This window comes from Mus caroli, chromosome 7 (assembly GCF_900094665.2).
Source record: "Mus caroli chromosome 7, CAROLI_EIJ_v1.1, whole genome shotgun sequence".
NCBI lineage: Eukaryota > Metazoa > Chordata > Mammalia > Rodentia > Muridae > Mus > Mus caroli.
In genome coordinates, this window is record NC_034576.1 from 137056972 (window position 1) to 137070474 (window position 13503).

Genomic DNA, 13503 nt, shown 5'->3' on the forward strand with positions numbered 1-13503 from the left:
TGAGATCTTAAGCCAGCTTCCCCCATTTCTGAACAACTGGGATATTTACAAAAAAGAATCAAAGACTTTCTTTTGAATTTGCTCTATAAAAGCAAGCTGTCATGGAAAAAAAAAATCACAAACGGAAATGTGAATGAGCTGTAATTATTTAATGAGCAATGACAGTATGGAGATGGATCAGGAAGGATATCGGCCATTTAAGATGTGAATTGTTGACAAATGTGTCTGTCAGTCATCTGCCATCCTCAAGTCCCCTCTCTGCTGTTTGCAGAACAGTGGGACCACAGGCCTCCTGAGTGTGTGTCACCTTGGCATTTCAGTCTGTTCCAGCTGGGGCCGCATACATTAACGTAATGCTACCCTGTTGCTCTGTGAATTTAGATTAGCGGGGCATCTTCACAAAAGCATCCCTGACAAGGGGGACAAAAGCCTCATCAGTGGGTCCTCTAGGGTGGAAACAGAGCAGAAAATGGTTTAGAGATCGGTTGTACTCAAGCCGCAGCACTCCATTGTGCCCCAGCGCTTTCCATCTTCTTGGGCTACTCATTTTGCATAACTGTAGTAGAAATTGTATAACTATGAGTCAGCTGGGAAGGTATAACTGATGGCTCAAAATGGATTTTTTTTTTAAATAGAAGTTATTAAAAGAAAACATCCCGAGTAGATGTGTTTCATTAGAAGTCTTATTCCGTGACATTGTCCAAGTTAGTACTGGGAATGGGTTTGCTCTTTCCACTGGGCGCGGGTTTATTAGGTATTCAGTCTCTGTCTGGTTTATACTGAGTTAGGAGTGGGCAGCCTCACACAGAAGTGGCCAAGCTGCCATGGACAATGCACAGCCACTTTTGTCCACCTCTGCGGTGTTTTTATGTGAGCGCTGCTTTGCACTCTGCCATGTGGCATTTGTTTAAGTAGATTGTGTTTGAAGTGACCACGGGAATGCATTTCATACGCGAGAAAATATTTCCTGATCCTAAGTGTCACCATTAAGATCAATCTGTAACTTAACTAATAAAATATAAACAAAGCGCTTGGCAGTTGTAGAATGGAGAACATACAGATGCTGAAAACAGGCTATGCTATCTAACCCTACTACGGAATTAAAATGACATTTTAACCTCTGCTCCACTTAGAAGTTAAGACAAACCCTTAAGTATCAAGAAAGCAAGTATGAAGAATGGATCTGTCCTTAGACATCTGTGGCCACAACCACATGAAACAGGTGGCAGGAGTACAAGTCACCATCAGAGACTTTTGAGTGGCACATTCAGTTTTGCACAGGGTCTGACGTTACATTCGCTGTATTTGTCTCTTCCTCTTTGAAGCCTGTCTAGACTCCCAGAATTATAGCATTCCTATCCAGGATGTGTGATATTATGCAGGGACAGTGATTTTGTAAAGAGGTGGCCAGATCAGCCGTTTGGTGTGACCTGGAGCTACTCACAAGCATCTTCCATGGGACAAGGCAGAGAACAGTGATTAACAAGCAGGGATGTTCCTTCTCCTGCTGTATTACTGGGTTGCTTCTTTCAAATGATTGGACTTCCATTCTGATAATGAGTCCTTTACAAATGTAATTGGGTGAGGACAATGTCTAAAGCGTTTTCTTTGACCTGGGTACACACGAGAAGGCTGAAAATTACCAACTCACTTAGGCAGAGATGTGAGCCTCCCCTAAGGAAAGAGTCCCCTGGGCAGTTCTCAGGGATGGGGAATGTCTGTCTGGATTGTCCCTGCCTGTGACCTTGGGAGCCTCTGCCTCACTGGACTCAGTCTTGGACAAAGTTCAGTACTTGCTGCAGGGCACGGATCAGAGCAGAGTGTTTGACAGGGGACTGGCTGTCTTGGCAAGGGATTCACTAGGAAAGGGATCACTATAAGAGCCTGTGGTGTTTCTGCAGGAGAGGAAGGCACTACTTACAAATGTTACCTCGGGGAGGAGTGCCATTTCCGTAAGTCTTAACATAATTTTATCACCAATATATTACTTCCCTTTCCATGAGCTTTGGTGTTGAAATTGGTGTTTTCTTGAAGTGAAAGTATCGATGTGCTTTTAAAATTCCTTACTGTAAAAAGATCAAATCTTCATTTCTAGAAATAATACATTATAGATATTTCCAATGGAAGGAACTTGACTTTTGAATACAAGCATCACTCCAACTGGACAACTATATCGGTGGCCTTCAGAATTTCATCCTATTGTCTGCACAGTGTGCGCAATGACTTCACAAGGTCATTTATATTTAGTGGCAGGATGATCCTTCTTGCTTTTTTATATTGCCGGTTCCTAAGGTTTTGTTTTTTACCCCCACCAAAGTTGCTCACTACCAGTGGGCTTACAGCAGAGGAAATAAAAATCATGTCGTCATCTGAGTGAAATTCTTGCATGTGGAAGTACCTTATATTAAAATTACTAAGGTGTTTAAAAGTTAATGAGGAGCTTTCCCATGACCTGTGACCTTCCATAACACATGCTACCCATTATGGCTTGATTAGTTTGCGTTAATTCACAAAACTGAACGACACTTTTTGGTATTTGTGTTATGTAGCTATTTGTCTTCCAATAAGTGAATTGGCTTCATACTTATCTGAGGCCAAAGATATGAAAGGTCTTTTATATATATATATATATATATATATAGATAGATAGATAGATAGATAGATAGATAGATAGATAGATAGGAGATATGGGTGGCGGAACCTGTTGCTGTAGTCTTGAGCTAACATCACACCCATGAAACTGCCTCCATTGGTGGTAACTGTGTCAGATAAGAACAGCCTATAAAATCAGCCCACCAGTGTGTGGGGAGTTATGCCCTGGCGAGCGGCTAATCGATGCTCTGGTGAGGTTCATGATCTTTGGTTGCTCCTCCTTCTAGCTTACTTCTCTGCAAGGCAACAAGCCAAACTTTCATCTGGCTCAGGGGTGGGCATATAGTGATCACTGAGTACACATGATAGTCCCATCTGTTTGTACCTCACCAGAGTGCCTTCTAGGCCAAGTATCTATCCACTATTATTTTCATAGATTCCTCCTCTCCCCCCACCCCTCCCACCCCCATATACAGAGGCAGAGAAAGAAATTTGGTAGCCACACAAAACATTACCTTTGTGTTTTTTATTTAAAAATTAATAAATATTTAATGACAAGTATAATAATTTACTCTCTATACGTAATGCCATGTGTACATCTACATAGGAGGGGACACTGAATTTTTTTACTTAGTTTTGTATGAAACTTTTGAGTTCAATCTTTCCAGGAGAAGGGTCATCCTCTGTCACTGGCAGATTGTGATTCAGCTATGAAGTGAGCTTGCCAATATATTTTGTTTCCAGTTTGGGGAGATGCTTTTTCTGTTGAGGAAGAATTAGTTTATCCTCGGAGTTTCATTTCTGGTCCTCACATGTCCAATCTTTTTATTTGGGGCCCTAGCCTGGTTGGAAACATTGACGTCACAAGTAGTCACATATGCTCCCATGGAGACATATGTGCAGCACAGATGTGTAGCACTGGACAGAAAGCTGCTGAACCCCTCCTTTCACTCGTTGAGAACATGGGATTCTTCAAACACAGGAAGAGAAAACTGTGAACATTTTTATAACATCAGTTAAAAACAGTATAAAAACATGAAACACGTGTTTTAAAGTTTAGTATGCATGAAACAATTGCACTTCCTTCAAGGTACCGGATCAGCTTGGTCAGGGCTCTTCTCCCACAGGCCTGTTTACTGCTCTTCTACAGATTCGTATTCTTGTAGAGTACTTCCACATAGACATGTTCCACATGTTTTCGTGCATGTGTGTGTGTGCGCAAGTGTGTTTTGCATGTGTGTGTGTGTATGTGTGTCTTGTGCGTGCATGCACGCACGCACATGCCCTTGCATTTTAAATTAAGCACACCTCTAGTGTGGTTAGAGCAGTTCCCAAAGAGTCTTCACACAAAATATTCTTTTAGCTTTTTTTCTTTTAAAGCTTATTGTGTAACTCAAATGTTTAGAACTAAATGAAACTCTTCAGTCCAGAGGACAAGCATGTGGTGAGCCTTAGCTCTTACCCATCAAAAGAAGGACGTGACTCTCTCCCAAAATTGAGCAGCTGCAGGTTTGCAGTCTGATCTGCCAGGCTGCCATCAGCATCAGTTCCAGCTGAAAGTGCTGGACCGACACTGAAGACTAGGTTTTTCTGGTATGCTTACAAACTATTCAAAACGTTAAGTTATACGAAAAGGGGGGAAAAAGGCAAAGGAAGACCCCTACTTCCTACATGAGAAGCAGAACACGGAGAGACGTCATTAATGCACATGAGAGTTGGGTTTCTGTCAAAAAGGTACTTGTAAAGTTTCAAAGAAATGAGTGGAAAAACGGGGTGGGGTGGGGTGGAGGTTCGTGTTGTCACGTGAAATCAAGAGAGAACTCTTGATTATACGGCAGATTTTAAAAATGCCTAAAACCATCTGATTCACAGCTTCTCCCTAAGTATACCATTTAATACAATTTTCTGATAGGCTAAATGGAGGCAATGGTAAGTTTGGCCATTGGTAGCAGCTAAGGGAAACAGGCAGTTTCTCTCTGCGATGGTCAGATCTCACACAGTAGTGACAAAGCATAAAGAACTGTATAAAACACCTGACTGCACTCGCTTGGGGATGACGAACATCCCTGGGGATTGAGCTACAAAAAAAAAAAAAATAAATAAAAAAAAAAAAGAACCAGCGCTTTCTGCCGCAGCCTAGGCACCCGTGATTTATAGGTAACTATATTACCCATTGTGCATCTCTGTCTGTTTCCCAATTCTTGCCAGATTCATCACTTGGCCTTTGGGTACCCAAAGAATAAAAACAAGTTCTAAGAAAGCTTAGTGTCCAGGGGCTCTGACCCTGTCAGCTTGCAATGATTGAAGGCATATCATGACTCGGGGTGGGGGTGGGAGTGGTTCCTGGCTGCTGGCCATTTGGGAAATGAACAGTAAACATGTCGTCCATCTGGAGATGAAGAGGGTTCTAAATCTGTGGTGTCAATTTGACACTGAGATGTGGTCACTTGGCTTAGCGCTACAGCACACAAAGGCAGATATACATAGAGTCACATTTTTCGAGATTATTCATGGTCTCCGACCACTTGAAAAAAAATTGTGCTTTCTCCGGAATTGAATGTGCTGAAAACTGCACTCGCCCCTGCTTATTTCATAATGAAAGGTAAAAATGAAGTCCTTTGCCAACACAAGGCTTGCTTTCTCTTCTCATTTAAAAAAAAATAATAAAGAGCCAAAAATAATGAGAAGTTCTACTGTCTACAAAGACAGCCTGCCGTATGGAACACTGGCATCTCCATACAGATTCTTAGGTAAGGGGGCGCTGTCGGGGGTTAGAGTTTTTCCTTATCTTTGACTATGTAAGTTTTATTTCAGACTTTATACCCCATACCAGTGAACTGCAAAGGACAGCTGGCAAGGGGTGACAGTCACTCCCTTGCTGCTGATTATCTGTTGGTGCGAAGGCCTTTTTGGTACGCAGGGCGAGAAGCAGGGAGCACGCGTTGGCACCGCAGTTCCCTTGATCCTATCCGATTCGGAAGAGGACTCACTTAAATCCCAGTGGGTTTAAAAAGACGGTCTGGGTCTTCCCGAGCCCACGAGTCTTAAAGAAACCAGAGTTTCCACCTGCCATGCTTTTTGGACTCCGTTTTGGATTTTTGCTTGGGCGTGGAGGAGTGAGTCTCCTGAGGGTAAGGCAACGGGATGACCTGAGTGTCCTCGACAGGGTGCAGTTTTCTCAGCACGGGCTGCAGTTTGTCTTCTTGTTGCTTAAAATCCAGCTCCACACTAGAAAGATAGAACACAGGGTTAAGGTGTGGCCCTAAGAGATCCTGGGACTGCCTATCTGGGCTATGCTCATTTAGAGTAGACTTATAGTATAACTGCACTGTTCAGTAGTGCACAGGTAACCATGATAGCTTTACTATCAAGCACTGTGATCTATTCCAGATTGACTCATTTTCTTTGGAAAAATAAGTTACTTTCTCAGGCAAGCCTCAGTGAAGAAGGGGCTTGCCAGGCAAGCATGAAGATGTGAGTTCCACCCTCAGCTCCCACTTAAGAGGCACGTGTGGTGGTGTATGTCTGTAATTCCAGGTCTGGGTACGGGGCAGAGTCTGGGCAGTTCCCTGGAGCTCATCAGCCAGCCAACCTGCCAATCAATGAGCTCTGCCTCAAAAAGTAAGATGCCGATTAAACAGGAGCCACTCTCACAGCTGATTCTCTCTCTCCTGGCAGCTGACATTTGCCAGTAGCTCATCAGTTAGGGGAAGGACTTTGTAGCCATGTCTCTTGTTCATGCTGGGATTTTGTGTGGCTTAAATTTACACAAAGACTGTACATGTTGTCTGAGTGGCTGTGAGTTCATATGTGCAGCTGCCCTGTTGAGCAAAGAGGATGTTTCTTTGTATTCTCTGCCTCTGGCTCTTAGACTCTTCATGATGCCTCAGTGACTCCTGAGCCTTGGGAGGTAGTCCACACATCCAAGAAGAAATGGGCAGCACCAACTGGTCTTCATGTGTTTTGGGGGAGGGGGGGAAGGTGAGCTTTGAAAGTAGATGTGAGAGGAGTTAGAGTAGGGGGTGATTATGATAAAATACATTATTCAGAGTTCTCATGTTATTAGTAAAAATGAAATTTAAAATAAAATTGAGAGCTATGGAGGCAGATGTGTGACTTCTGGCCTCCACATGCACACACGTGTGTACATGACCAGAAGACCATGTATATGCACCATACACAAAGAACTTAAAGCAAAGTCCATTATGTATCTGTTGCCTCAGAAAATGCGAAAGTCAGGTTGAACACACTATCTATCCTGAATTGTCCACATGGACATCATGCAAATTAGTTAGCCACACACACACGGGGAGAGGCAGAAGTCATCACATGTGCACACATGACATACACGAGTGCAGTGCATCAGGCTGTGTGTTCCCATGCAACCACCTCCAAGCAGAGAAACTTGCCGGCTGGCACCACCATGAATCCTTGACTTGGGCTTGCCTTCCTGCAAAGTTGTACTTGTCGGAAACATTCTTGTGGACCACAGCTAGGCGAGGACCCTGGGGAGGATTCCTGTGTGTATCGCTTCAGCTCTACTGAAAGGCTTCTGTTGTTATCAAACACAGCGTCCCAGGAAGCAGCATAGATAGTGTTTGGTCAAAACAATACAAGATTGTAATTACACCTTGGGAGTAAGAGTGTGCAAGGATGTTTGTGTTAGAAAGATAAGATTGGAGATGTGTTTCAAAATATACACTGCTACTTAGGAAGATGCTGGGAGGAATGCTGTCAGTGTGCTGCAGTTGTTATTCGTGTCTTTGGGAAGGAAGATGGTCTGCTAGAATCTGCTCCTCATGGATCCCCTGGCCCACTGTGTTTCTGTGATGGGGTAGCACTGGAGAGCCTCTCTTCCCATCACCTGCTTTTTAGATCATGTGGTTTGGACCAGGTCTCTGGAGTCTTCCACTCTGTCCTCTCATTTTATTCAGATGCCAGACTAAATGTCAGTAGACTTCAGTGACTGTTCATAACATTCTGTAGCCAGGGGGACCATCCGTGAACCATCATCTATAAGCACAAAATCCTATCCATTTAGAGAACCATTAATCCCAGCCAAATTCTGACATTTTCGAAACACAAAACAGCAAAGCCGTATTATCTGGAGTCTTAAAAATAAGTTCAAGCCTATTGAATGGGCCAGTTTACGATTTCTAAATTCCATACACCATTTTCCTTATTGTCAAAAGCTGTAATATCACTGAGGTTTTTTTTATTTTTAATTTCAAGAAAAGTTAATGGCTATTCTCCTTTTATTCATTCCCATAAGAAGCTTTCTATTCACTTACTTTTAAGAACAGTGAGCCTATCTGTGTCTGTGTGTACACGCATGCATACATGCACACATGCATGTGTATGGACGGCACAGCAGGCGTGGAAGCAGAAGACAACGTCCAGGAATCTGTTGAAATCCTCTCTGAGACAGATTCTAGTTCCAGGAAGGAGAGTTGACGCTCATGGGTCACCTATCTAGAGTGTGTGGCAGTAGAGGCAAGGCCCCTCCTATGGGCAGCTGTGCAAAGTGCAAACCTTAGGAGATTCTGAACCTGTGACATCCCAGCCTGTCTGGACTGTGGTACCTGAGAAAGCAGTAGATCCTATCTTGGTTCAGGAGTCTGGGGAGCTGGGCTGAGTTAATTCCCACATCATCAGTGAGCTTCCATTGACTCCAGTTCAAGGAATGATAATTGCTGTTTTACCAAAATCTAGAAAGAGCACATTCTCAGACCTACAAGTCTGTGGAAGACCATTTCACTATTAGTGAATAGTCTCCTTATTACTTTGTTCTTACTGTTGGGTGTTGACTGCACATTTTACCATCAAGTCTGGTACTGATTAGAAAAAAAAAAAAAAGCATTAGAGAATTCTCAGTCTGGATGCTTAGGCAAAAGAGCCTTTCAGGAGTGTGTGAGATGTGACAGTTAACTAAGCTAATACTGAAACATGCCTTCCATGTCAAGGCCATTTCGGCTGTCCCAGGTAGCTTTTCAGTTGTTACAACGGAGCATGTGGCTAGCACTTGCTAGACTACCATCTAATCCTGGGCACCTGCAATTATTGAATTCCCATTAAGCAACTACACTGGGAATCCTGTCATTAACCAATTTATCACACCGCGGAACCATGTAATCACAGAGTAATCTAATCTGAGTTCTTGTTAACGAAATGACTCGACTTTATCTGTTAAGCACGGTCCTGTTTGTGCTCATTCAGGATACTGCAGTCAGCAGCAGGCTTGGTAGAAGATGGCCACCAAGCCTGGGAGTTCCTGCTGGGACATGTCTGCAGTGGGGTTCAGGGACACAGTGACTGTGAGCCCTGCCTCTCCTCACTGCTGGCTCTGTGCCTTCCAGGTTGCAGTGTATCTGTCTTGGGATGGTATGCATGTATTACCCAGCCTCAATCTGGATAGGTGAACTCTGGCTGTTAAGTAGCAAAAATGTATATTCTTTTGCCCATAGCTGTCTGCTAGCAGTTTCTTCTTGTCCAAGTGCACTCTGGGTTATTTGGAGTCTGCAGTATATGGCTGAGTGCACAGTGCAGCATTACAAGGTTAAGAAGTATCTGGTTATCTCTGGCTGCCTTAGAGCAAAGGTTTCTTTGATCTTCATGGCCAAATGGCCCCTGCTAGGAACTGAGGTCCTGTATACTGCAGAGCTGTAGAGCTGTTCTGTCTCCAGTCCTCCATCTCCGAGGACAGCCACATAGAGTTTAGGGAGTCCTGCCTGGCAGAGGGCCGGTAGCCCAGGCTTTGGTCTTTCTCTTAATGAGATGATGAACCTTCATCTGCTTCTATGTGTAATGTGATGGCTGTCATCACCTCCTTTCCTTGCCCGCTCCCTGTGGCCATTTCTTTGCCCACCTGGGGTACTTTCTCTGGCTCATTACATGGGATGCCACATTCCAACCCCCTATCACTACCTGGGTTAAACACGGTCTCTGCAACTTGACTACAAATCCTCATCTTCTATCTTTGAGTTACTTCTTTGGTTTGCATTAAGTTTGGAGAATTTTGCATTTGTCTTTGGTACTGGGAACTGGCCAGTGTTTTCTGGATAAGTGGGCCCCGGCGGCATCAGATAATAGGATGTACCTTGTACTGAGTGGAAGAGAAAGATCCAGAGACTCTGTCAATAGCTATTGTGCAGGGTATATTATTGAACTCCTCTAAAGATTTCCTTTCCTTGCCTGCACCTCCAGTCTCTGTCCAGAAATCTAAAACAATACCTCCCATTAGGGATGCCTATTAGCAGAAGCCCTCTTCGCAAGTGTTGCAAAGCCTTGGCTACACTCTTCTGTAGCTCCTGGTGGTTCGGGACCAAAGGATGGGAAGTCGTTCCATTTCTTTAGTGAATCATTTTGTCTTAAAGATAAGTTTTAGTTATGAGAGTTTATAATAATCACTGTATATTTCTTGTATATGTGTGCATGCATTGATGCATACATACACATGTTCCTGTACATGTCTGCATGTATAGATAGAGGCCCGAGATTAACCCACCATTTCTCATGTGCCATATGCCTTTTGTTGTTGCTATTCGGTGAGCTTTTGTTTTGTTTTGTTTGTTAACCAATCTCTTGCTGGTCTGGGACTTGCCAAGTAAGGCTAGGCTGGCTGGCCTGCTAGCTCCAAAAATTCGCCTATCTCCTCAGCACTCGGATTTTAAGTTTTTGCAGGATGCCTGTGGGTTTTGTGTGTATGTGTGTGTGTGTGTGTTCGTTCTGAGGTTAGGCTCAGTTTTGTTCCCTTGCTTGCAAGGTAAACACTTCATCAACTGAGCTATCTCTTCAGCACAATCTGTATATTTCTAAAGAAGTGAAATTTGCCCTAGTCTACATCTCAGGCTGTTCTTCCAGCCCATATCCAAGTTTCTGTTTTCCTTCCTGGGAAAGATGCTAAGTTTCTTATTAACACTTCTCCTGGGCACTTCATGGGAGGCACCAGGACAGTATTCCAGTGCCTCCTTTCGCTCACGTGAACCTCCTGCAAAACTTAGGTTCTGCCAACTATTGTCCATACCTCAGCTTAAATGAATGCCTCAGGTGATGTCTTTCTCCGCTTCTCAGTCTAAAGCAGGAAAGAGCTAAAAGCAGGTGAGTGTGGTCCCCAACCTCTTGCTTGTTTTCTGAAGAGGAAGACCCCCAAATCTTTCATTTCTCCTGCCTGTCGGTGCCCCGTGGACCTGTGAGATTCAGATCCCAAGCCTCTGTTTTTAATTCTCTTTGAGCTAGATCACAGAGTCTCTGGTGCTAACTGTGACTCTGCACATCTTGCTCTGCCACTGTGGATAAATCATCTCACCTTGGGGACCCGAACTCCCTTGGCTGTGAAGTGGTGATTGAGAGTCTTTGCTCAGAGGACAATTCCCAAGAGCGGATGCACTGAGAGCCCGGGGAGCTCTCATCCCAGTTCCTTGGATATGATAAGTAATGTTTCTGAGGACAGCACCTAGTGGGGGTGTGGGCGACTACTGTCTGGACATGTCCTGTATCATTGTCCAGAGGAAGCTTGTGGTAGGGCCTGTCCCAGGCTATGCTCTCTTGTGTGCTTGAAGAATCTAGGCAACCACTTTTCTTTCTCTCTACTCTGTTCATCTACATCTTCAGCCACTGCTCCCGGCAGTAGAAGATACAAAATCCAAAGGAGCCATCCTTTTTCTCTGAACATTTTCCCATAGAGCATCTAAGGGGCAGTCTTGTCTATGTTCCTAGACACACATAGATTCTTCCTTTCTCTTCGCTAGCGAATCCAGTGGCTCTCACACTGCTCCCCTCCCCACTTTCCACACATTCTACCACCCCATTGCAGAACCGTGGCATTTCCCCTTTGCCCTTGAAATAGCTGGGTCTTGTTCTTGCCACCTCCAAAGCTTCCATGGCCAAAATGACAAACACCTTGTCTACATCCTGCTCCTGGGTCAAAATTGAGGTTGCTCGTTTCCCTTTCCTTCAATGGGTTTTCTAGAGGAGTTTAATCTGCCTACTCATAGGTCATACACAATACCCTGGTGTGCCATGATCTGGCCAAGTGTTCTCCATGTCTATCTGGGAATCCACTGAGGCACACACATGCCACATTGATTCTATCTTTCACTGTGGTTCAGCCAGTGCTGGCCTCTCAGAGCAGACCCTCTGGATTTACCGAGTCACAATAAACTGAACTGAACCGAATCTCCTCCCTTCCAAACTCACAGAGCTGCACTACCCAGCCTGGGTTGTTTTACATTTAATGTGTGTTCAATTTGTTGAATTCGGTTTATTGTGTATCATATAATATGTACATAGCATATGGCTGTATCTCTTATCTCTATATAATACATATTGACCTGTATGAAGATATGGATCTCACCCCCATCGAGTGTTGATGGTTTATAATTACTAGCAAATCTATATCTAAAATATAGATTTGCTATCCTTCCCCAGCACTGTTCCATGAATTCTATACCTATTTATAGCAGTCCTATAAGGCTTCAAAACACCAGACATAGTTTAGCTGCCTATCCGGTAATATTCAATTATTGAGACTATAAAGATATTTGCTATGACAAAGGCATTATGAGTATAGTTTTTAAATGCCCATAGGTTGTAGCTACAAATTAAAATACATCGTATCCAAAGCTGGTTAAAAAGAGTGATCTTCCAGAATGTATCCTCTCACTTTTCCCTGGCCTTTGGGATATGCTTGTCTGAGGCCCCAGCCTGTCCCGCTTACCTGCCACACCAGGTCTTATGCAAGTGCCCAAGTGAAAGGGAAGGTCAGGCCAGTCACAGCCCTCAGGGAGCCCTGCTCTGGCCACAGGGCCGCAGAAGTAAACCCAAGACATTTTGGTAAGCTCTGCCTGTTATCGCTTCCCCCAGGCAGGCAGGAATGTGGCCAGCTGACTATGAGATTGTCATATGAGTACTTAGCATGTCTCATGTCATCCTAGGAGAACTTGCCAAGATCATGCATTGTAATTAGAAGGGATCAATCATTTATTAAGTGTAGACAGTCACACATTGCCATTCTATCCTCAGTGACAAGTATGGCTTTTTCGCTCTTTGGGGTGTAATTGCAGTGAGTTCCAGAGAATGCCCGACTTTCATCCTATCTGAAATCTACTCTAGCATGCCCTATGGCCTAGGTCGCAGGACTTGGTTATAATCATAATCCTCCCCTCCCCTGTCCTTATCATTCTGGATGCTCCTCTGCTGCTCTGCTCAGACAGGGACACTGCTTCCTGGATACTTCTGGGAATGAGTTAAGCAGCCTGCTTCTGAATCCTCAGCAGGCTCTGTTTCTTTGGCCTTGGTCAAAGGGAGAGGCTGCTGAGAAGGCCTGGGGACCACTGGACTCAAAAATCACTGAAACCTTTCCTGAGAATGTTTTGTGACCCAACTCAGGAATTAGGGGCAAATCTGAATCCTGTATTTAAGCCCTAGGAAATCCCCATATTCATCTAAAACCACGGGGCATCCGTCTCCTTATGAAATTGACAGACTTCTTCTTTCCTTGGTGCTAATTTAGACTTCAGAAAAAGGATCTCTAACCTTCACCCCTTGATTTAACCAAAGGCCAGGGCTGTGGATGCTCTGGGGTCTTCTGCCCTGAATAAAATATAAGTCATTGCTTTGCCAACAAGATGTGGGGATGTGGGCAGCTTTTACTCTGTGCCATTGTTAGCTTCACAGTGTCTCCAGAAGGGAAGCAAGGTGTTTCTGAAGGTTTGAAAAATCCTTACATTCTGGGGGCGGGGGGCAAGAGATAGATAGTGTATTTTTAGATTCTAAAAGAATACTGAGAGTGATTGGATTATTAGCTTTGGGAATTTTCAAGAAGAATTTTGAGGCCTGTCAAAGCTATTCTTCTCCCCTGACTTAATTTATTTTATTAAAAAAATAGTTCCTTTATGCTGGAATAACATTGTG

General features: G+C 43.9%; 2 protein-coding genes across 2 annotated transcripts in view; one reads left to right on the plus strand and one right to left on the minus strand.

Annotated features, from left to right (window-relative positions):
• Positions 1 to 13503, plus strand: part of Dock1 (dedicator of cytokinesis 1) — a 497315-nt gene that overhangs the window by 204546 nt on the left and 279266 nt on the right. The gene's annotated exons all lie outside the window — the stretch shown is intronic.
• Positions 3086 to 13503, minus strand: part of Insyn2a (inhibitory synaptic factor 2A) — a 56376-nt gene continuing 45958 nt past the window's right edge. The window contains exon 4 of the mRNA XM_021168434.2: positions 3086 to 5820. Within this exon, the coding sequence (XP_021024093.1) occupies positions 5637 to 5820 (184 nt within the window). The 3' untranslated portion in view covers positions 3086 to 5636. The remainder of the gene's footprint in view (positions 5821 to 13503) is intronic.